The sequence below is a fragment of a genome, unplaced genomic scaffold (genome assembly GCF_019419815.1).
Source record: "Pyrus x bretschneideri cultivar Hongxiangsu unplaced genomic scaffold, Pyrus_bretschneideri_v1 Contig57, whole genome shotgun sequence".
Taxonomy (NCBI): Eukaryota; Viridiplantae; Streptophyta; class Magnoliopsida; order Rosales; family Rosaceae; genus Pyrus; species Pyrus x bretschneideri.
The window spans coordinates 1474445-1497995 of record NW_025999795.1 but is presented as its reverse complement, the minus strand read 5'-3'; the positions used below and the strand labels follow the sequence as shown (position 1 = coordinate 1497995).

Below are 23551 nucleotides of genomic sequence, written 5' to 3'. Positions count from 1 at the left end.
CCTAGGGCAACGCCAAAAAATGTGCCCTCACTTCATATAAAAAAAAATTTTGTTTTCACACGTAAGACATCGATAAAATTATATTTAGAAAAACACTTCAAACTCAATACTTTAGAAACACGGAATAACTAATTTATTTTGTATCGAGAGAAGGAAACTAAAAAACTTCGGGCTTACAAGTAAATAGATTATGAGTTTTGTTTTCTATCTAAACTTTTAAAATGTTTTTGTATAAATTGTGAGGTATTTTTAATTATTTACTAACCTCGTCAATATAAGACTAAAAAAATAATAATGTTTTCGAGTCTTTAAGGATATGTATAAGTAATGAATGAACACTAAGTTAAACCTTTTGATGACATGTAATATTATTTGCAAATTTAGTCTAAAAATTTAGTATATGCGTTACTCTTTGTTGAAGATTAGACTTGAATTGGAACAGATGTTTAAACATAGCAACCTACATAACTACTAGCTAGTAAATAAATTAACAACCAAACAAAAATTTGTAAAAATTGAAAAAAATAAACATGCACATAGCATTTCAAACTTAGGACCTCTTGTTAATTTTAAACAACAAAAACCATTACTTCTAATTAAACTTCTTGATCATTTAGCCAAATTTTATAAATTTATACAGTTATGAAGATGAATTTGTAAAAATTGGAATGTAAATAAGCACCCAGGGTGTTTTGAACCTAAGACCTTCTCATTTCATTAATTTTAAACAACAAAATCATCAGTTCTGGTTAAATTTCTTAGTCACTAAACCAAATTTTATAAATTTATACTCTTATAAAAACATATATAAATATACCACTCTAATAATTTTGGTGCTCCCAAGTTTTTTGGGCCCCAGACGGCTGCCTTGCCCGCACTGGGCCTGGGCCCGCCCCTGCTTCCTTTCTTCGTTTTGTAGCGATTTTCTGTTGAGTTCGGGTGTAGAGTTTCAGTGTTGTATCCAGCTCAGGTGTCTGCCACACCACCACGTTATCCTTGTTGCCTGCTATTTCTGGTGGTGTTGCTCGGGAATTTCCCGGAGCTTCTTTCCGATGGTTGGCTTCTCTCTCGCCAACTATCTCTTGTTGATGGTTGTGTGCAGGTGGCGCCTGTGGAGGTGATGATCTACGGTGGAAGTGGATTGGACGGCTGGCTAATTCTCGGATTGGGGGGTGGAGAACACAATGGGTGGTTCTCGATAGTTCGTTTTTGTTTGGGCTTCACTGTTGTTGGGCTCATTTTATGTGTTTTCTTTGTTTTTAAGCCCCGTTCTTTGTTTGTTTCTAAGAATAATTTGGGTCTTTGTTTGGTTTGCAAGTGTGTGTTTGTTTTAATAAAAGTTCCTCGTTGGCGATCCTTTTGAATCCTACTTACCCAAAATAAAAAAATTAAAAAAACAATTAAAAAAAAAAAAAAAACCCCCTGCCAAAGATTGACCTCGACTCAAGAGATGGAGATATAAGGGTGCGATAAAGTCTTCGGTGGATGAGTCTCTCGATATTAATATTTCAAAACCAATTATGTGAAAAATAATCTAAATATAGAACGAAAAGATTCCTATCACTCTAATTTAAATCCTAAGATAACATAAATTTTTTATTATTGTCTGTTTAGCATCCTCAAGTTCTATTTCTGATTAAAAGTTATTTGCATATTTCCAAGGTTCTGGGTAAAGCAGAAAGTCAAGCTCACAAATTTCTACCGAGAAGTAAAGCATCCTGCTGCTGAACAGGACTGAACCAAAACCCTTGTGAGAAATATACAAAACGCGTTGTATCAAAACAACAACCAAGCCTTATCCCGCTACGTGGAATCGGCTACATAACGCTTTGTATCATTAAAAAAAATTATACATGACGCTTATCTGATTTATTAAATTAATGTTTATTATGTACAAGATTGGGATTTAGGGATACAAATAAGGTCCAACAAAAGCCAAGTTTACATGCTAGCAACAACGGAAGAAAGCTCTGTTTCCGCCTCCGGCTCTCCATCGGTGCCCTCCGGTGTTGCAATCTGCTAGACGAGAATACGGCGTTAGCAGATAAAAACATGAGGGTGGTAAACTGAAAGCAGGACTTTATTGACGAATACGAGAAATACGCACCTCTGCATCCTTCGCCTTATTCTGCGAATGATAGCGATCCAATGCACCCTTGCCATAAAGGATTTTAGCTCCACAACCCTTGCCGTCCAATCCAACGGCTTCTTCATCAATTACAACTGCGTCTATTATGTCATCGCCTGTTCTAACTTCAGGTATCTGCAAAAGATACCAAGAGAATTAAATCATCTACGATATATCAGATGACTCCCAAAGATGCAAAAGATACAAGGATAAGTGGGAGTACCTCATACATGGCGTCCATCAATATATTTTCTAAAATTGCTCGTAAGCCACGAGCCCCAGTGTTTTTTGATATTGCCCTTGTAGCAATTAATCTCAATGCACTTTCTGTGAAATGCAGTTTGACCTGAGAGAAGTGAAGCATAAACGATCTAGCTAAAAACCAATTGTGTCTTGAACCATGGAAGTGAGAGAATTGCAACAACGGACTATGTAAGTCGGACATAACAAGCAAAGATTTCAATAGAAGTGCACAAAACCAGCACGTTGATAGTTAAGAATTACTTACTCCATTCATTCGGAACATCTTCTTGTATTGCTTCCCGAGGGCATTTTTTGGTTCTGTCAAGACCTACAATACATAGTTGCCGGTAAGAAACACATGGGACAGTACATTTAACAAATAACGTTAAAAAAAAACCCAAACAAGAAAAACAATACTTGTAAAAGCTTTGAGCACGACAAGAATAAGTAGACCACCATGTCGATTAAAATTAGTCGTACCAGACGTATTTCCTCTCAAAGGGGAAAAAAAATTTCAAATTACTGGACGGATCAGTAAGGACTTGTTCAAAAGCTTAGTAATGAATAATTAGCCATCAATCCATAAAGACTTTCTGAGATTAAAAATGGTCGAGTAAATGACATAGATGCCTGAGCTGTTTCTACAGAAACAAAAAGAATGCAATGTATTACCTCAACCAATTGATTTTCGGTTAGTGCTGACAAGCTGACAAGGATGGGAAACCGGCCAACAAATTCTGGTATCAACCCATATCGTATAAGATCACTACTTTCAACCTGTCAACAAAACCAGTTCTCACATATTTATAAATTTCTAAAGAAGAGATAAAAATAGAAGGAAGGTTATATAAACTGCTACTTGTTGATTCAAAACTGATGGGAACTTACAATCTCCAATAAGGATGATGTAACAGCAGCATCTGTAACACCGCCAGTCCTCATATTTGCCCTAACGGGGGCACCAAACCCAATAGAAGAATCTTGGCGTCTGTAGGACAAGCAAAAGGCAAAGAAGTACTTTAAAGAGAGAGAGAACAAGAAGATTACATAATTTCAGTGTTGGGGGTATAGAAGTACCTTTCTGAGATTGTCTTCTCTAAGTCAATAAAGGCACCACCACATATGAAGAGAATATCCTTTGTGTCAATCTGTGAAGAAACATGGGGGAAAAAAGAGTAAACTTACGAACTCATTTTCAATGATCTACCCAACCAAAAATCAGTCAACCATAACACACAAAGATATTTACTAGGCTAAATACTAGTTAAATTGTAAAGAATAGCAGAATAAGCTTATTTTTATGACTATGATCAATATCTAATTGTATCCATGAGCTAATGCAGTTTAATATAATGTGTAGATAACTCAGACATGTATCTTCAGCCACTGATATACCTGAATGTTTTCACCTCTAGGGTGCTTTCGAGCTCCCTTCTCAGGAACATTGACAACCTAGATCATAAGAAATCAAAAGATCAGAATACAATGAATTAAACCCACACAGGTTAAAATTGTTTAAATGAATCCAAGTCATAAATGAGACATCTATGACTGCGTACAAGAATATCCTGAGATGGGCCTTTAGGCCCTTGACACAGCCTTAACCAACATGCCATCTCCACGATGCCCGCTAGCATTAGTACTAACATAGTAGGTAAAATGTGCACTTACGGTCCCTTCCAGCATCTTAAGTAAAGCCTGTTGAACTCCCTCTCCAGATACATCCCTACTAATATTTAGGCTCTCAGCCTGCAAAATAGGAGCAGAGGTCGGTACACATAAAAGAGTTGAAAGCTTCTTCCACAAAGAGAGAAAGATGAACATAAAAACGCACCTTTTTGGTAATCTTGTCAACTTCATCAATATAAACAATTCCCTGCTGTGCAGCTGTTACATTATAATCGGCAACCTGGCATTGAATACAGAAGCACATAGATGAACTTGGGATTACTAAGCACTATAAGCATATAAGTGCACATTTCAAGAAAAAATTCATGATAAGTGGGAACTCGGTAGGTAATGATAACAAAAGTTTATGGCAAAAAAACAACTTTCAAATTTCCCCACAGAATTATGGCATAAAACAATTAAAACAGGTTTGTGCTTCTTATAGACGTAAATATAAGATAAGAATGAAACCGTAAGCATAAAAGATGTTTCAATAATAGGATTCTTGTTGCCAATTCCAAAACTAATCACAATAAGCGGAAAACAATTAACAATGCGATGCACATGTAGGACCAAAGGGAGCCCTTGCTATTGAGCATAGAGTATCAACACACGGATTCAGACGGACAAAAATAAAATATGTTCAAGAAAATTTACCGTAAGGAGTTTGTATAAAATTGACTCCACATCTTCCCCTACATATCCTGCCTGCAAGTAACAACATTGGGTCATGACCACCATACTGACGAGAACAATGCCATTGTAATCCATATTAATCTCTTACAGTTCTCATTACATAGCAATAGAAATTTGGAAAAGAACCTAAATAATAAACCATGCATGTACGATGAATATTCTAGGGACCATGATGGCCAGCGTTTTCAAAAAACATCCAAGGTTGACCCTTGCCTAGAGCATAGTGACCCCAAATTTAATGGTAAAGGAAGAACCACTTTCTATTACAAAAGAACTTCAATTACAAAACAACAACGAAGAACAACAAAACTTACTTGAGTTAATGTTGTTGCATCTGCAATAACAAATGGAACATTCACAAACCGTGCCAAGGTTTTGGCGAGTAGTGTCTTCCCTGTCCTTGAAAGAGCATCAAAGAGAACAAATGAGACCAGTAACCAAAGCAACAGACTAATGAACACTTCAAAAGCAAACTGTTAAAAGGCATCCAAACAAGAAAGCATTAAAGATACAAATTTCCAGCTATAATGCAAATACATGCAACATCCAATGAAACTAAGATGCCAGGCGAATCCAAGCAGCAATTGAACAGTTTAATACATAGTGAAAATGTAGTTCAAAGTTTTCAAGGATAATTCTAAATTACCTGAGCCTGTTGGCCCCATTAAAAGAATGTTACTTTTTTCAAGCTCCACTCTATCGTCATCCGTTGCATCTACTTTCCCGTTACTTGAATCTCCTGTGGACCTAATTTCCCAAGAAGCAGCATGTTAGAAAGTAGGAGTCAGCATCAGTCAGTCCAGTCGGGTTTTGAGTAGACACCAAAACTAAACTGAATTTCACTTTTCATGACTTATAGTTAAAGCTATGAGATATAATTAGTACAAATGCCTTCAATCTACGACGCGAGCCTCGAAATGATTCTTCTTGACATAAAACATAGAGTCAAACAAGTTATGTATATGGATATGGAGCTGACCACTTCTGCAGGGACTCATGATATATCCTCTTATAGTGATTGTAAACAGCAACAGATAGCACCTGCATAAAAAAAAATATATATTTTATAAGAATTACAGAAACATAAACTTCTCCTATATGGAACTCCAAAAGGCACAAAAAAACCAAAGCAAAAACTCACCTTCTTGGCCTTCTCTTGCCCAATTACAAACTTGTCAAGCCCCTGACAAATTTCCTTCGGAGTAGGAAAATTATTCCCCAAATTGGAACCACCCCAATTATCATCCTTCGAATTCGAATCGAAACCACCTCCCGAGCCAGGGCTCGGACCGCCTCCACCGCCTCCTCCACGAACCAAATTCGAGCCGGGAGCAGTCCGAACCACAATTCCATCACCGGACCACACCTCCGGCGGGTCCCCCTGAGACGACACAACAGTGTTACACCTGCTGCTGCTCAATTTCCGTCCCCAATTCTTATCACTATTCTTGCTAACTCTCTGGGAAGCTCGCGGGTGATTGAAAATCTGCGAACCCTTTCCAACAAATTTGCCGCCGAGCAACACCGGGTTGAAGGAAGTGAAGTGGTAGGGAGTGTTCATGAACAAGTCCTCGCTTTTGGTGCGGTGGGCATAGTGAGAGCTGGCCACCCTGCTGGCGTGCATGTAGTTCAAGACAAAGTACCTGAATTGGGAGACGGCGGACGACGCCGTGTCTCTGGAGGGCTTGGATCTGAGCGCCGCGGCCATTGGGGGCGTAAGGAATTTTCCGGGAAAATGAAGGAAAACGAAGGAAAACGAGGGAAAATTAGGATCGAAACATGGATTTTTGGGTGAAAAAATGAAAACTTGGAGAGGGGTTTGGGAAATTTGGGGTTGAATTCAACTGGGTTTATCTAAGATTTTGGGAAGTGTGTGTATGGTGGTTGAATTTTGATGGTGGAGTTGGAAATTGAAATTTGGAAGAAGAGTACAAAGGAAAGCAGAGATATTTGAGCTCGATTGTTTGTTGTAATAACTTGCAAGAAAGACAATGGAAATATCTGAATTTACAGAACAGGGCTTGAGGTTTGATCGATTATCTATTTCACCAACGTCTCGTTTGAAGACTTCCGCAAGGATAAAAATGTCATTTAACTTGATCAGAATTATATCCGTACGGGGTATTATCCACACAACCCTTTTTACTTCTCCCACACACCCTTTGTTAATTTATGTCTTTTGATCTTCTTCAATTCATCTGATCCGACGATCGAAAATTAAAAGGATGTGAGAGAAGTAAAAAGGGGTGTACGGATATCGCATCCCTATCCGTATATGTTTACTTACTTGAAATGAGAAAAAACAAGCAGGTTTGAGATGAGTCCGGACTTAGAGCAACTCAGTGCTCATCTTTTTTCTTTTCAGTAGAAGTATAGCATTACTGGATTAAATGGTTAGTTATTAGATGAAAGAAAATCAGTAAAAATCGAACTTCTATCTTAGTGCATGAGTATGATTACTTTATGTCACTTGCTATAAGAAATCATAGAACAACTCATTTACTCATTTTCCAAGAAGTTATTTTGAAATAAGTCAACCCATACTCATATACAATCTTCAACCAAAGGGTTGAACGTAACCCGTAATGATTTATTAGTTTTAACTTTAAATTTATTGATTAATTTAATTTAGACGTTTTCAAATCTAGTTGTTCAAATGGATCCCAAAAAAGGCCAATGAGAGGTTACATTTGGTCAGACTAATGCCTTTTAGACAATTAATGATCTAATAAGCTCCATATAATTATAGGCTTATAACCAGCCATCAATTAGAGAGGAATTTTCAAGCGATTTTTAAGCTTTTAGATCTTTAACCCTCTCCATTCGAGATTGCCTAAACTTGTGAATTATCAAAAAAGTGACAAATGAACACATCAAAATAGGGGCTTATTAACGAATGAAGGGTGGACTGCCGTGACGCTAGCTGGTCCCCTTTTTGGAAAAAAGGGGCTTATTTACGAAGAAATCTAAACATTATCATTTACATCTTTACATGAAATAGTTACAATGCAAGCTAAGAAGGTGAAAGATCACTTCTCTACAAGCAAAGCTTTCATAATCCTCAACTCTACAACGTTAAACCGATATCTCCGACCGGCACTTTCAATCGGAATGGCTGCTCCTCCTAAGCTCCCACGCTCCGTTTAATGAACTGCAGGGTCCCCGAAAACAATCAGAATCTGTGAACAGACACGAGAACTTTCATCATGAGATTGTTATTTTTTGGCATTGGATAATGAGCTTCAGAGAAAGATCACTCACTCTTTTTTTGACATCAGATTTTTGGCTTCATTTATAGCATCACTCGCTGCGAATAGCGCCATCTTCTTCACCTGAAAACAGCAAAATCGTTAAGCCCAAGAGACAACTCCAGACATGCCGCATTCTTGCCTTGTATCGTATACATTGTACGGAGACAATATAAGATTAAGCCCGTAGCATTTTCACTGTAACCAGACATAACACGAAAATCATATAATCGTAGTGCTGCCTTGATGCAAAACTAATAGTTCAACCTATTACGATCAGATTATTCAGGATGCAAAACCACCTAACGATGAGCTCCAGGACCAATCCGAATTAACACTACCTCCAATTTATCTTCCTTGGATCTATGTTTTTCCGGAAGCAAGCGAAACTCCTCTGTTAGTCGGATGCATTCTTGAATATTTTCGGGGGAAACAAAATCGAGGGCCACTTTAATGCATGACTGAGAGAAGAGAAAATGAAGACAGTGTCAAACTTGATACATTACATGAATATTGATAATCTAGCGCTGCTAAAGAAAGTAAGTCGTGATAAATTGGCAAATCAATGGGAGGAAATCTCACCTTCCTATTTCGCACTTGATGTGGGCATCCAGCAGGAATGAAAACAGCCTCGCCGAGGTGTTGCTCAAATGTCCAAGGCTCAACATCTGAAAGTAATTCACATTCACAGTTAATAACTCGTCAAGCAAGAATTACTCGGTTATAATTCTGGTTAAGAAGAATGACTCGCTAAATGCACGCAACTCCTTACCAAACTCTTCCTTCAACTTCTTTTTATGCTTCTCATTAAGATAAAGAGTCTGGTCATGAATAGGATGAATAACCTGAATCAAATTCAAGTGCAGCACATCAACTTAGAAACGACTTAATTCAAGTAATATTTGCAAATGGGATAAGCCATGATACGTACAGAATTCACGGGGGAATTACTGATGTGGTAGAATTCTTTGTGATGCTTCTGTAGGTACTCTTTTAACTTGGGTACATCTTGGCGACGGAAAATGTCCCACACAGCACCTCCATATACAACCTCTGAAGTATCATTACTTCGAGCATTTCTAGTTGGAATTGAACTGGACTCCAGGGCATTGACAAACTTCATGTCTTCTGTCAAATTAGAAGGCTCAAGATATTCGTTACATGAATTCCTTTCAATTATTTCATTTTCAGCTTCATATTGCTTCTGTAATTGGTTGATGATTTTCCGCTGTCGTGGAGGAATCTTTACTTCCGTTGTGTGTGTCAGCACATTAACCTAAACAGAAATTGTGAAAAACGGTTGAAGTAGCAGTGGAATTGCATAGAAAAATGAGAATGACAGGCAACAATAGCTAATAAAGAACAAATCTAAAATTGATTAATTGTGTACCGCATCAGAAATGTCACAGTGCAGTTTTGTTACTGAATCACCTCTACCAAGCTCCTCCATTGTTCCATAAGCGATGTACGTCTTTGGTCCCAAGTCTGGCTTTAAGGCAACAGGAAGCTTAGTCGCAAGATTTAGAACTCCCGATTTGGGATGGGTATAGTCACAAAATGGAAGCATGGCAATACATTCAGCAAAATGCCTTGGTAAACACTCGTCAAAGGAATTTGATGCGGGCCAATCCTTCAGCTTCAACATCTCTGGCCACCCAGTACTATACTTACGGCCCTCTATATAGCCCTTAAAGAACTGAAAAATATTAATCTCAACCTGCAGTGCCAAATTGAAAGACAGTTAAACAAATATAGGGGAGATGAAATCTGCATTCAACATGTTGAAAGTCCACCGCGTACCTCACACCAATCAAGGCAATCAATGGCTTTGACCCTGACAGCCTCCTCTTTCAATACTTTTTTCGCCCCAATAAAAGCCCTCCACATAACCATTGGTTCCCAGCTCAGGCCAGCAGCCTTTTTTAGTACATTCCTAACTACAACAGGTTCGCCTCTCGTCCAGTGTAACTGGAAATGCTCAATATCATTGTCCCCCAGATGAACAGAATTTGGGCAGTAGAGAAAGTTATCATGGGAGTGCTCCCTATAAGCCGCCTGCCTTACTTCAGAAGCTTTTACTCCATCTCCAGCAGAACTGATAGAATGGCACAAAGAACATCCTCGAGAAAAATCAATATCTGGTGCCTGATAATTGATAGTGAGGTACTCGGAACTCAAAATTAGTTTTTCAACCCAATTAGCTTCAAAGATACGTCTCAGTTCAAGTAACTGGGCACCACAACCTCCCCGTGCTTTAGGAGGACAAGGAATCCTACCATCAGCCTCCGCTATCCAATCAGGAAAATCAGATGACATGTCACTTGTGCACCCATTTAATGGTACAGCCATTTCACTCTGCGATACATTCCCATTAGCAGGAATCTGGCCATTTGTGACCGTGCCTTTACCATATACTCTTTGAAAAGACTGCTGACAAGATGATTCTGCTTCACCACCTCCAGGCTGGCATCCTTCCCTTAGTTCCGAGCAACAAGTGAGACAGAGATCGTAAGAACAATCAGGATTGGGGCAGCTTCTGTGGAAATTGACAATGGATGTGTTGCAATTGTCACTGTAGAATTTGTTCACGGTCACAAACTTGTACCATATGAATGAAACTAAAATACATTTGACTCAAATCGTAGGATATTCATGAACACCAGTACTTATTGGTAAGTAACCCCCTAGAAAACTATGTGATTGGTCAAGTCCAAACCTACCTAGTAAGACGGTAACAGAGTAACCATTTTATTTATCAACATAACTGATTACATTAACGTACACATTTATGAAATTCCTGAAAAAGTAACTTCATAGATAACTAGTATTTCAACTTCAATCATAAGGGCGAATAAGATGATACCAATACACTCGATCATCATCCTCTAGTATGGACCTCGTGAAGTCCTCCTCTGTCAATTGGACGCCTATAAAAACAAGTACGGAAAACCTGTCCTTAAACATTTCTGAACCATCAATCTAGCATATAAAATGAAAGTTAAAAAGGAAAACAAATCATATTACAATACCCCGCAAACAGCATTCCACATCTAACTCAGACTTCTGCTCCTGTTGGATATGCCGAAGGAGAGGAAGTGTCTTGCATAGCAAGTAAAGCAACTTTTGCAACTTAACATTTGCATCTGTTTCTTCATTCCCAGCCTGTAAAACAAGTACTTTGTTTGGTATAAAAAGGAAAAAATTGCTTTCCTAGGGCAGGAAGAAACGAGACGAAAAGAAGAAGAAAATCAAGGTACGGCTCACACCACCACAACTAAATCCTCCTTGAGGCATATTCTGCAGTTGCAGTTACCACGACAATATGGACAAGCAATCTCTATGTCCTGTTTTGTCTTGTCTGGATACCTATTCATTTGAATGAACATACCATCAGAAACATTTGATGAGACTCATTCATATCAGCGATAAGAAAGAACATTCATATTAATTGACAATTAACAGAAAAGTTTACATTGTGACAAGCAAATGATCATTGAATTGGAATTACCACTTTGCAAGGCAAGCGTAGCAATAGCGTTTCCTTCTGCAGTTTAAACAAACAACGACACCTTTTCTGCCATTCTTCAAGCACTGGTGGCACATTAAACTCTCCCTTTTATCATCCTAAAAGAAGAAAAAAAAACTGTTAAAATGCATTGCAATATACGATTTGAATTAACTTGTAAAGGTATATATTCTATATGTAGGGAAAAGACACAGAGGATATTTGTACAAAGAGAAGTGGCTTGTTCAAATGAGTAACATCCTAACAAGCTTGTTCAGATAGTTAATCAAGTTAGGAAATATTGAATGTAGGACAACTCACCGACATATCAGTAGATTTTCCCCTGTTAAACTCAGTGGCAATCGGATGCTGGTTGTTGAACTTCCGGGGTCTCCCTCTAGGCCTCTTATGGCAATTGTTTTCTATACCATCAGAGTTTTTCAACTGCTCCACAGGGAAACCGAAGTACTTCCGGGGTCTCCCTCTAGGCCTCTTATGATAATGTTTTTCCATATGAGAGTTTTTCAATTGCTCCACAGGGAAACCGAAGTCCTCCTTCAAATCCTTTTCTTTCTGATGTTCTACCTCCAATGCAGATGCTGAACTTTGATGCTGCAGTGCTGCAATCTTACTCCAAGCTTCAGCAATAAGAATTTGTCTCTTTTTCTTTGAACCCTTAGGTCGGCCGCGCTTTTTCTCTGATCTCTCATCTCCACCATCAACTTTTTCAACGTTTTCCCCTTCCTGCCTTCGGTGTTTTCTAGCAGCAGCATTTAGTCTCTTGGTTTTTGTACCCTTCGATCGACCATGCCTATCTTTTTGTTGGGCGTCCTCATTTCCTCCTTCATTATTACCAGAGGCTTCCACAGGCATTCGCTTATATTCCTCACCCAAAAGAATAGGCATCTCATTCTCCAAACCCGTCACGGAAGCATCTTCACCATTACCGTGATTGCCAACTACTATATCACCAGGCGCTTCCTGAATTGGCTCACCTACAATATTTTTCTTCCTAGTCTTTGAACCCTTTGGCCGACCACGCTTCTTCTTCATCTGAACATCCTCAGAAGTGGCTCCACTTGGCAATCTCCCCATTTCTTCTCCAATAATGATCTCATCCTCCAGCCCTGTCGAACAGACAACCTCAATCTTACTATCATTACCAACATTTTTCTTCTTATTCTTTGAACCCTTAGGCCGACCACGCTTTGCCTTCAACCGCACAATCCCATCTCCAACTTCATAACCACTGCACACTTTAACTTCCATTTTCTCGCTTTGTTCACCCATGAGATCAAGCATTTCTTTCTTCAAACCGACAGGCGGAGCAGATATGTCAATGCCCTCAGCCCCTAATATTGACATGCCATGATTTTCCTCTCCTATAAGATTTTTCTTAGTCTTTGAACCCTTTGGTAGACCAACCTTTTTCTTTGGCCGAACGATCTCATTCCCAACTTCATTGCTGGTGGTGGCTATGGCAATCAATTCCTTAGTTTCGTCACCCACAACGGGCGCCAAAGCCTCAATTTTATCATTCACAATAGCCTTCTTTCTAATTTTGAAACCCTTTCGTCGAGCTTGCTTACTCTGTGGCTTCACAGTCCCTTCTCCACCCACATTTCCGCTAGGCATACCCTCATTTTCATCATCTGCAAGGTTCTCCTTTTTCTTGTTCTTGGACCCCTTCGGTCGACCTTGCCTGCTCTTTGGCCTCACAATCTCGCCTTCACCCACATTTTCTCCAGCAATTCCACTCGATTGCACAACACCCTCTTCAGCACCAACAACTTTCTTCTTGTTCTTTGATCCTTTCGGCCTCCCACGCCTCCCTTTCGACCCAACCCCCTCTTCTTTAGCAGTTTTTCCACGTCTATCTTCGCCACATTCACCTCGACTCTCCACCATTCCACCTCCATTTCCAGACGCATTTCCACTCAAGCAGCCCTGATCTCTTTCACCACCCCATAACAAACCACTCTCACCGCCTAAAAGCCCGGCGGCTCCGCCTCTGACTCCACCACCAAACAGGCCTTGAATTCCCTCACCGGCATTTTCACAAGCATACAGATCACACCCAACAACTTGATTTCCCACACCACCGCCAAGTCCGCTACAAGAATGCTCACCACCCCAAAACCCAATGCCTCCGCCGCCACCGTCAAGACCCAAACAGCCACCAGGGTCCTTATTTCCAACAAACCCAAATCCAAAATTCTCACAACCCAAAATCTTACCTCCATTTCCAGAACCAGCTCCGCCGAAGCCACCTCGAAATTCTTCAATTCCAAAACCTTGACCGCCAAATTTACATACATCTCCACCACCACCACCCCAAAAGCTCACACCTTCACCATCAATCCCAAGGCCGCCGCCACTCACTTCACCAAAAAGGCGCGCAATTTCATCCCCAACACTCAGCCCGCCGCCGTTTCCACCGCCGAACCACCCTTCAGCTACCTCCCCTGCAACACCCAGATCCCCATTTCCCAAAATTTCACCACTTCCCTGCCTATTTCTCTTCTGCCTCTGTTCACCGCCCTCAGCTCCCCCGCCATTTTCACCATTCCCAACCTCCTCCTGAGCTTTCCTCTTCCTCTCCACTTCTTCCACCACCTTCTCCATCCTCCTTTGACCGCTCACTCCTCAGCTGCAACCAGACATACCGCTTCAGCTCACAGAATTCCAAGTTCTTACAACATGAAAATGATCAAACATTCAAAAAACCACCTCGGAAAACGAAACGAAACTGCCTACTGTTTTGTGTTTCCTGTTACTCGTAATTACTATTGTTTTGGGACATTAAATGTTGTTGGGCCGAACAGACACCGAGAAGTCCCTCGGCATTCGAACCATCTTTTCTGGCTTTTTTTTCAGATGGAAGGGACAGACAACACCCATGTGTGACTTTGGGCGACGTCGTTTTCATGGATAGGTGGTGGATTGGAACCCAGAGATTTTTCAGTGTGCCGCTAATAAATTTCGTGACACCAAATTTTATGACACTTAAAGTACCATATCATGTCCTTGACCTATTAAAAAATTTCTCTGTTAAACTGTCCATGTGATCTTATTTTGTTGGCAAGAGGTGGAGGAAAATGACTTGGGAAAATGACGTCAGTTATAATTTGATTTCTAATTTTTTATTTTAAGAAACGATAAAACTCTCACTTAAAATTAAATAAAAATGAATTAACGTTGAAATCAATTGTATCATGACATGTGAAAAAGTTAAAATATTTAAAATTTGGAACACTTTTACAATTACGGGCGTGAAAAAAAAAAAAAAAAAAACGTCATTTATATTTATAATTTTTTCCAATAAAACGTGACTATTTTGACAAGACAATAGTGGCATAACCGGAAGTGAACTGACACAACTAAAATCTATGTGATCTCATGTTACACTAGTGTCCAGGAGATCATCTTTGGATTCCCCTTACGAGGATTCTAAAGATCCTTAAATTATTGTATATTGTACGGTCAGTTTTCATCAGATACTATTTATATTTAATTTAAAATAAAAGTATTTAAAATAATTTTTGATCACATTATGTAAGATGAACGGACATGATTTGAGGATCCGGAAAGGATCCTCATTCCAGGATAGAGATCCTCTCCGAATCCCTTCCACCTAATATACCAAGTCTGAGGATTCGGGTTATTAAAATTTGATCTAACGGCTAAAATTATTATAACTTTAAAGTAAACTTTATTTATAATCATTGGATCAAATTTCAATGATTTGAATATCCGAACTTACTAGATTAAGATGAAAGGATCCGAGGATTCCTTTCCCTCAGTCCACTAGGGCGGCCACATCTGATAAGAGTTTCATTTTTTTATTTTTTTTTGAGTCTGACAAGTCAGCTTTTTATTCGTCGTGATTTCCTCGGACTGGAATCTTTGACTTCATAAGACCTGTCGTTAACCTTCAGCAGTCCCTTGAAACTGTTAAATACGAAACTACCAGGAGATGTCAACAGCAAGGTTTTGTGGTCTGGTGGTTAGGACACTGGACCCCGGATCCTATAACCTGGGTTCAAGTCTTGATAGATCCTTTCACGCAACCTTATTTTCTTTTTTACTTTTTTTAGATAACGTCTAGCATATTCTTGCTCTGCAATGCACACTTTTGATCAATGAGGTCCTAAAAGAAAAACAATAGCCAACAGAACGAAATGTCGGTATTTATACATCGATGATCCGAACACATCTATCTTCTAAGTAGTTCTAGCAAGCATTCAATACGCAGGCATTCAACACGCAGGCAAAACTACAACAGCATCATCATCTCAGACAAGATCAGTCCTTGGCTTTCTCTTCCTCCTTCATCTTCTTTTCCCACCTGCGCTTCTTGAAATCGGCCAGCATTTGCGGCATCTTCGCCATCAGCCTCTCAGTGTTCTCCCGTTTCTCCTTGGCCATCCTGTCAACCGTGTGCCCTTTCCTCTTGGTTTTCATTTCTTTCCTCGCCGGGTCATATGGCCAGTCCTCTCCTGCAAGGAGAACTTCCCTTCGAATTTTAGCTCGATATTCTATCAGATAGGGTGTTAAGTTTCTATCCTAGTAGATAGGTCGTCTTCGTATGGAAAAATGGTGCATACATTTTTATCACAAAGTCACAAGCATTTGAGAGGACAAACAAATAGAAAAATTCCTCTACCTAATTCTAGTTCTACGAGGCCCTAAACTTCAACAAACGAGCCCCCCACTTGACTAAAAGAATATGCATTTTCCCACTAGGCTTTTGTGGCTTTCTAAAACATAGATGAAAACGTGATCCTCCGCCAGACACTCAACTGGACAAAGATCTGAAGGCTCTCCCTTCTGTTTGGTTCGACGGTGCCTCGTTCCTTCAATGTATGTCAGTTGTCACCTCGGGGTCATTCTGCTTTGCGGTGCATAAAGTTGATGCTGCAATGATAAAGGCCGCAATTAAAACTCATTGACGAAGGAAGGAAAATAAAGCAAAACTACACAGATGATAAACTACTCAATACGGGCTCCTGTCTAGTGCAATAGCAAGTTTGAAATGATTTACTTCAGTATCCACGATTTATATAACTATCCATATTCCCTAATTTCCCACAATAATGGATGAAAACGTATTTAACACAGCCGACGGACTGAATGAAAAAGGGTCCTAGAATCCAGCACTAGTCTAATAATTTCTTTTTATCGGGTTGGTGCCTGCAACTGAAGGCACATGGCAGGTTACTTTTACGACTGTACTGCACTTTATTGTTAGTTAAGATATGTTACGGGTGTTACCTGCGTTACATATGATGAGCTATCAGCCAGGAACTTGAGAAAATCTTGCTTCTTTCTGTCAAAATTGAACTTTGCGTTGTCCAATAATGATTGTTCACTCTTCATATCTTCCTGCAGTTTGTCTTTTTTCCACTTCAACTCGTTGATTTGTCTTTCAGACTCGAGATAGTTTTCGGGTAGGCCTGATGTTGCTGACAGTTTGGGGAATCTCACATCTACATCTTCCCTGACATCAGATATGTTTAAAAACTAAGACGTTAGCAGCAAACAAAATCCTTGTTAGCATTAACAAATGACCACAATATCTAGACATTTCAAAAGTTATATATATCTTAAATTGTTTGCACGTTAAAATTTTCAAAAATGGTTTCAAAAGACGGTGTGACAAAACTACTTCAATATAATATGGGGTTAAAATTAGTTTTTGATTTCATTTATTGGCAGAGCTTCTTACCGGTTGCCAAGAGAAAACACACCAGTTGACCTAATCATCCCGCCATCTAAAGAAATGGCTCCATCACTAATACAAGGAAGAGCAGGAACCATATCTGCCCTTGTTTTATATACTTGCAAGCGACCAAAGAGGCTATAAAATAAAGTCGCTCTTAGGCCATGCCCAGTGGCTGTGAGACAATATAAGTTAGCGCTATCCACATTAATCATATTTACAGCATAACCAAGAAATCCAGGTGGACACTGCCCATTGGCTAACCTAGGCTTTATAATATCAAGCCTCATCTGTGGGTCATCGGGCACAGATGCACCAGCATATGGTCTGCAGAAAAAGAAAAATAAAAGAATTTGCCTTCATAGTCGATACAATGAAGTTTACAAATCAATACTTGTTCAGACTGCTTGAGGTATGACAGTATATAGGACACATACCTTAAATTTTCAAGGCAAATGACCTGAAATCGGCCTTCCAATGTCCTACCAATGGATGAACCAAGTCCATGAAGACCAGCAGATTTCTTTATGCAGCCTTCATTCTCATACACTTCTAGAGCTTTAACACCCTCATAAGTCTTACAGACAATTGACAACATAGTCTCGATCCCTAAGTACTCTGAAAAAATCCTGCATATTCCAAATAAGTGGAATGAAAACTAGGTTCGGTATAGTTATTGGCCTAGATAGATACAGTGGGAAGGGGAGAGCTGGAGAGGGGGCCAATTAGAAACATTTTCATGGCCAGGTGTTATCAATGTGCTCATTCTACACCGCCCCTAAACTAATGGATCCGTTTACACCTGGTCAGTAAAATTCCATCTCTATTACAACAAACATATCTATTGCAGGACTATGGCGCCTAAACTCACCCCTCACGATCCAAAATCAAAGGACTAGTAGTGAAATGCACGGAAAAGCACAGACACAACTACTAATGTGGTCATATGACTAGAGCACAATTTCACAACTTGAGAAATAAGTAACAACAAACAATATGGGAACTTTGACCTGCTAAGATTATCATCCTCTACTTTGCCAAGCATACCAACAATACCCACGACATCCTTGATCGGGGAAAGAAGGGCAGCCTGAGTACCATGACGAGTTTTCAACTGCCATAAAATGCCTGCGGCAGACTTCTCATGCTGAAGAATCTTTTCAGTAGTTTCCTCCTCACTTTTACGGCGGGAATGGCCATCGTCTTCGATTTTAGGAGTGGTTGAGGTGTGATACTTGCCTAGAATAACTGAAAGGAAATGCTTCAGTAGAGAAATTATGGAAACAAAGAAAAAAGTGCCCAACAAAGTATAACTGTGTATTTATTAACTTTTTAGTTCACTTGTTTGAACTAGATTCATTACATCACTAATGAAATGTAGATGGTGGAGGAAGAAGAAAAAGAAGATATTATACCTTGCAAATCGAGAATAGAGTCATCTAGTTTGTGCTTCTGAGACTTTAGCAGTTTTATGTTGTCCTCATGTTGTTTAATTTTCATTCCCATCATTTGTAAATCATCTTGAAGTTTCTGCATAGATTAGCTCTTTGAAAGTCAGGTAGTTTGATCCATCCTTGCTCAAAAAAGGATCCTCCACAATAATTTCATTAATCATGAATAACAAAAACATTGAAATGCTACAATTTTGTTATGATTAATTTATTACCTCGAATGAAATGCAAGGTGAAATATCAACTATATATTTACCAAAATGCATGGTATATCAAAATATAAAGGGTCTCGAGAATAGGTTCTTGTACGACCTTAGTGTAATAGATGATGGATTCTGCTTGCGAGAAGCCTCCAGTTTTGACTTCATCCTGCACAACTACACTAGCTTCTTTTTTATCTACTTGCATCAAAGCTGCAGGATCTTGAACAGACAATGGCGTCGGCTGACCTGGAACCTGCAAAAGAATGATTAAATAGCATAAATAGTACAGACAGAAACCAAAATGCACGTACACAGACTACGCAGACTGTTCATTAAGTTTGACGTTGGGCACGAAAAAAAATGAGCACAACTTAGAAGTGATCTCCGCTCGCTAATAAGTTCATGGAAGTACAAATGAGCACAACTTAAATGCTCAATATGTTTCTTTACCAACAAGAAAAGCCTGCAAACAATATCCAGTCACCACTCACCAGTGCAGCAAGGCACATACACATTTCTATGCCTCAAGTTCTTAAATTAACGGCAGTGTCTACAGCGAAAACTAAATCAACCGGAAAATTGTTTTAGAACACTAACGCCTCATGCCACGAAAGAATTCACGCAATTCATGACCGCAGTTTCGGACTACAAATCGCAAACGCCTCTAAAGGGTCAATTCGAAAACTTAATTCAAGCAATTTATAAGCACCACATTCCCCATAACGAAAATGCAAAGATGCATGCTGATTTTCCATTCTTTCTTCTTCCTCGTGGAAACTTACAGTACCGTAAAATTTAATTCGAAAGCTAAAAACTTGAGAAATTAACTAAACTCAGTTACCAAAAAGCTCTTAAAAATCAAAGAATGGCATTGAGCACCGAATTGAGGTTTAATTTTTTGGCATTCGAAGCAGGAAAAATCAATGGCGAAGAGAATAACGACATGCATTTGAATTACCACAGCTAATTCTATGCTGGGCGTTTGACTGGCTGGTAAAATGCTTCCAGAGAGGAGAAAAGCAGAGAAAATTTTGAAACTTTACAACCTAAGAGAGGTATCCAGTTGTTTTCTTGCATTTTCTCGGCTGCCAAACAGAGGGCGGAGAATGAAAATTTAGAGGGTTCTCACCTGGTTGCTGGGTTGGAACATCTTCCGAGTTGACTCAGTGTCCTCGCCGGTGGCTCTCGCTCACCGAGTCACTCCCTCTTTCTCCAGCTGCAACTGTCTCTGTGATTTTCTGAGTTATAAAGTTGGGCCTTATTCTCCGCGGCTGAATAGAGGACCGTTGGATCAAATTGGATTCACCGGTATAGTTGGGCCCATATGATCCAAGGGCCGTAACTTGATCACTTACGAATAAAGTGGAATTCCATAGCTTTTTTAATTGTCTTTAGGCTGGTTTTGGGGTTGTTTAAATTTTTTTAAAAGCAGTTTGTTAGAAAAGTTGAGACCTTAATTGTGTTGCAAAATAGATTTTTTTTTTTTAATGAGTCCAAAACAACAGGAAGCAGAAGCAATTCTTCACATATTTCTCAATTATTCACATGTTTCTAAAAAAAACGTTTTTTTCATCTAGAGTAAGCGAACAATATCAAGTAATGAAATTTTTATATTAACAATCATTACTTTTTTTTTTGTGCTAAAATCACTTTTAGCACTATAGTTTACTAAACATTTAACTACTTTTAATTGCTCTTTTCACAGTTATTTATTCTCAGGACATAGCAAAAGCAATTTTGAAAAAAAAAACATTAATTCAAAATACAAAATCTTTTTCATTTAAATGCTATCGAAATTTAATTTATTTGAGGTCACAAAAAATTTTCATATTAATATTAATATAATCAACATTTTGTGATTTAAAAAAAATGTCAATCAAAATTAAATTTGGTAACGAGTTTTGATCTTAATTCTCAGTTAGTTGGAGTGAAAATTAGTTAATTTAAAGAATTGAAAAATTATTTTTAGTGATATTTTGGAAGACAGTAAATCAAAGGATGTATTTTTTTTTTTTTTCAAAAATCAAAGGATACATTGAAATCCATACTTTGGGCAAGGGTGTTGGACGACATATTATCTCTATTAATTAATGAAATTCTCTTTGTCAATTAAAAGAGGGTGAAAAGACTATTTAGTCTTCTATCACACAAAAAAAATTGATGGGCAATAATGTAATTTCACAGGTTCAAATTTTACTGTTTTTTATTGAAGTACTCACCTACATGTGATGTTAAAATACCTCCAATATTAAAAAAAACAAAAATCTCTTACTCCCCCCACATTCTCTCTCTCTCTTCTTCTTATTTTCCAAAAATATGTGTTCGTACACATAAGTTGCAGTGCATCATAAACCGCTGCAAATCCATCAACAATATATCAAGACTTTTTTTACACTATTACTATATATCAATAACATGTTAACATCCATATTGAAGCATTATTGACAATTTGACAATTTGACATTGATATCAACATCTCATATCCGCACACAATGATACTGTAGCAGTTATTGGGATGACATACTACAACCTATCAAGTATCCCACTTCAACATAAACAGTAGAGCGGGATCCTCTTTCTAAAGTTTCTCTCTTATAAGATAAATCGAAATATTATGATTTTTCAGTATCCTATGAACTAAAAGAGAATCAAACGACAGTAAATCAAAAGGATAATGAATTTGATATTTTGCATAACATCATAAACTCCAACCACTGCAACTATATATATGTACACACACACACACACACACACACACACACACACACATATATATATATATAACTCAGAAGAACATGATGCCAATGTCAGTGCTGCAAAACTAATTACAGGTCATCAGTGATTCCTACGACGACAAATATATACACACTACTTGTAGCACTTCCTGTGTGCACAAAACAACCGTGTTATCGGACCCGAAACGTAAGAACCTATGAACAAGTAACTGGAGAAGTAAGAAGAGACTCTTCATTTCTCGACTGTAATCTATACTGCAGTCATTTTCTTTTGAAACTCCTCCGCCATCTTTGTTATCAGCTTCTGTTGCTTCTTCAATTTCTTCCTGGCCTTCTTCGACGCTTTCTTGTGATTCGACTCGTGCCCACCCCTATGTAATACTGCTTAGTACCCTGAACTTGAAAAAAATCTCTCCAAAAACAGACCATACAAACTTCGGGGTAGCAGCCACGTAACCTAACCCGATAAAGCTGCGGTGCTACCCGTTTAAAGCTCTCAAACCACTCTAAGATATGCAATTAACATGTTAATCCATTAGAAGTTCTTCATTGTGTTCGAAATACGGGTGGTACACTGGATGTCATTATATTAATGGGAGATGTTTTACTGTTTAAGTTATTAATTTTTTAACATAAGTATCTCACTATTTATATAATAACAAGTAGTGTCATTCCGTATTTCGAACACACTCTCATTAATCTATAAATGGTCGACCCCAATTACGTCTTAAACTACTTGTAAAGGAAGGGTCCTCATAACTACTATAAAATATGTTATTCTTCCGATGCAAGATATTGAGTCATAACCAAATGCGACAAACACAAGTAAGTAATTATCCGTTGTTGTTTAGTTATTAACTAAAAAATGAAATAAAAGAGATTAACTACTTGAAAAGTAAAGATTCAACAAGAAATTCAGTTTACCAAATCTTAATTAGAATTAAAGGAAGGTAAATACATGATGATAACAATTAGTAGTAGTTGAGACCTCTTAGTTTAGGTGGTTGAACACCACCATCTCATTCCATCAACTTGCATTAGGTAACTTGGATAAGATACATTATTGCTTGACTATAATGATAATTACGTGGAGAGACCAATTAGTGCATGGTCCTACTTTGGAAGCACCATACCAACTAGTCTAAAGCCATATATGAGTTTTTGTGGTTCATCTGTGCAAATGAGGGATTCTCTCGTATGTAACAATATCTCTCTTATTACATGATATGAATTACGAGTTGAAAGATATACTAATTAATATGAGAATATATACCTATCACACAACAAAAGAGATACTAATACGTCATGGTTACCGATTTGGACAAAACTTTAAAGCTGGACGGTTTAGTTGAAATATAATATGAAATGAGCCCCATGTCAGTTAAATAAGTTTATTTAAGAAATTTCTCATTTGAAGCTGAGTGATTATATTAATATGACTAGGGCTGGTTTGGTATTGCTGTGTTTTGAAAAAAAAACAGTTTCTGCTGTGTTGTGAGAATAAGCTCATTTTTGCTGCTTCACGGCTTTTTTTCTCTCAAAACTATGAAAATAAGTTGTTTTTAAATGTTTACCGAACACCTTTTTGAGCTTAGCTTTTTTTTATACCCATTTTTTATAAAAGCACCTCAGTACCAAACTAGTACTAACTATATTGAAAGGTGCTTTTCACCAATCATAATTTAATCCATCAAAAGTAGGGCTAAAAGGTGAGATTGTGGGACTCGTCTTTCTCCTTTCTAATGAAGCATTTTCTTTATATCTTGCTTGAATGTCCCTTTAAATGCAAGTATCAGGTCATATCTACCTTAATTAAACTCTTTTATTTTTCGATTTTAAAGTCTCAACCACAACCAATACTACCTCAAGCTTGGTTCTGCGCAGGACTCTGGTCTAATATAACTTCACAGCTCAGCAAATGACTGAAGGAGGTTACACTGCATGTTTCTTAA

The 23551-nt window shown here is 38.3% G+C and overlaps 3 protein-coding genes across 5 annotated transcripts; all 3 read right to left on the bottom strand.

Moving 5' to 3' along the window:
• Positions 1-1837: 1837 nt before the first annotated feature.
• Positions 1838-6656, bottom strand: LOC103943436 (CLP protease regulatory subunit CLPX1, mitochondrial). 2 transcript variants are annotated; one of them, XM_009353748.3, is made up of 15 exons: positions 5877-6656; positions 5715-5776; positions 5382-5482; positions 5050-5129; positions 4697-4747; positions 4206-4280; positions 4043-4120; positions 3767-3823; positions 3449-3519; positions 3260-3359; positions 3044-3148; positions 2637-2699; positions 2352-2474; positions 2108-2263; positions 1838-2019 (listed from the first exon to the last, which is right to left on the bottom strand). In XM_009353748.3, the coding sequence occupies exons 1-15, from the start codon at positions 6441-6443 to the stop codon at positions 1942-1944; spliced, it is 1767 nt and encodes a 588-aa protein (XP_009352023.1). In that variant the 5' UTR covers positions 6444-6656; the 3' UTR covers positions 1838-1941. The 2 variants fall into 2 exon arrangements, with proteins under 2 accessions (XP_009352023.1, XP_009352024.1); XM_009353749.3 differs by having other exon boundaries at positions 1838-2016.
• A 944-nt stretch (positions 6657-7600) lies between these two features.
• LOC103943437 lies at positions 7601-14113 on the bottom strand. Its single transcript, XM_009353750.3, has 13 exons — positions 11810-14113; positions 11492-11607; positions 11250-11349; positions 11013-11145; positions 10847-10910; positions 9784-10555; positions 9374-9700; positions 8915-9259; positions 8756-8828; positions 8566-8651; positions 8325-8444; positions 7997-8067; positions 7601-7886 (listed from the first exon to the last, which is right to left on the bottom strand). The coding sequence occupies exons 1-13, from the start codon at positions 14111-14113 to the stop codon at positions 7838-7840; spliced, it is 4560 nt and encodes a 1519-aa protein (XP_009352025.2). The 3' UTR covers positions 7601-7837.
• A 1549-nt stretch (positions 14114-15662) lies between these two features.
• On the bottom strand, positions 15663-20121 carry LOC103941478 (protein DEFECTIVE IN MERISTEM SILENCING 3-like). 2 transcript variants are annotated; one of them, XM_048571216.1, is made up of 9 exons: positions 19994-20121; positions 18974-19117; positions 18626-18740; positions 18221-18458; positions 17648-17839; positions 17475-17537; positions 17217-17348; positions 16763-16988; positions 15663-16405 (listed from the first exon to the last, which is right to left on the bottom strand). In XM_048571216.1, the coding sequence occupies exons 1-9, from the start codon at positions 20012-20014 to the stop codon at positions 16364-16366; spliced, it is 1173 nt and encodes a 390-aa protein (XP_048427173.1). In that variant the 5' UTR covers positions 20015-20121; the 3' UTR covers positions 15663-16363. The 2 variants fall into 2 exon arrangements, with proteins under 2 accessions (XP_048427173.1, XP_009349948.2); XM_009351673.3 differs by having other exon boundaries at positions 17217-17537; positions 19994-20120.
• Between the last annotated feature and the right edge of the window lie 3430 nt (positions 20122-23551).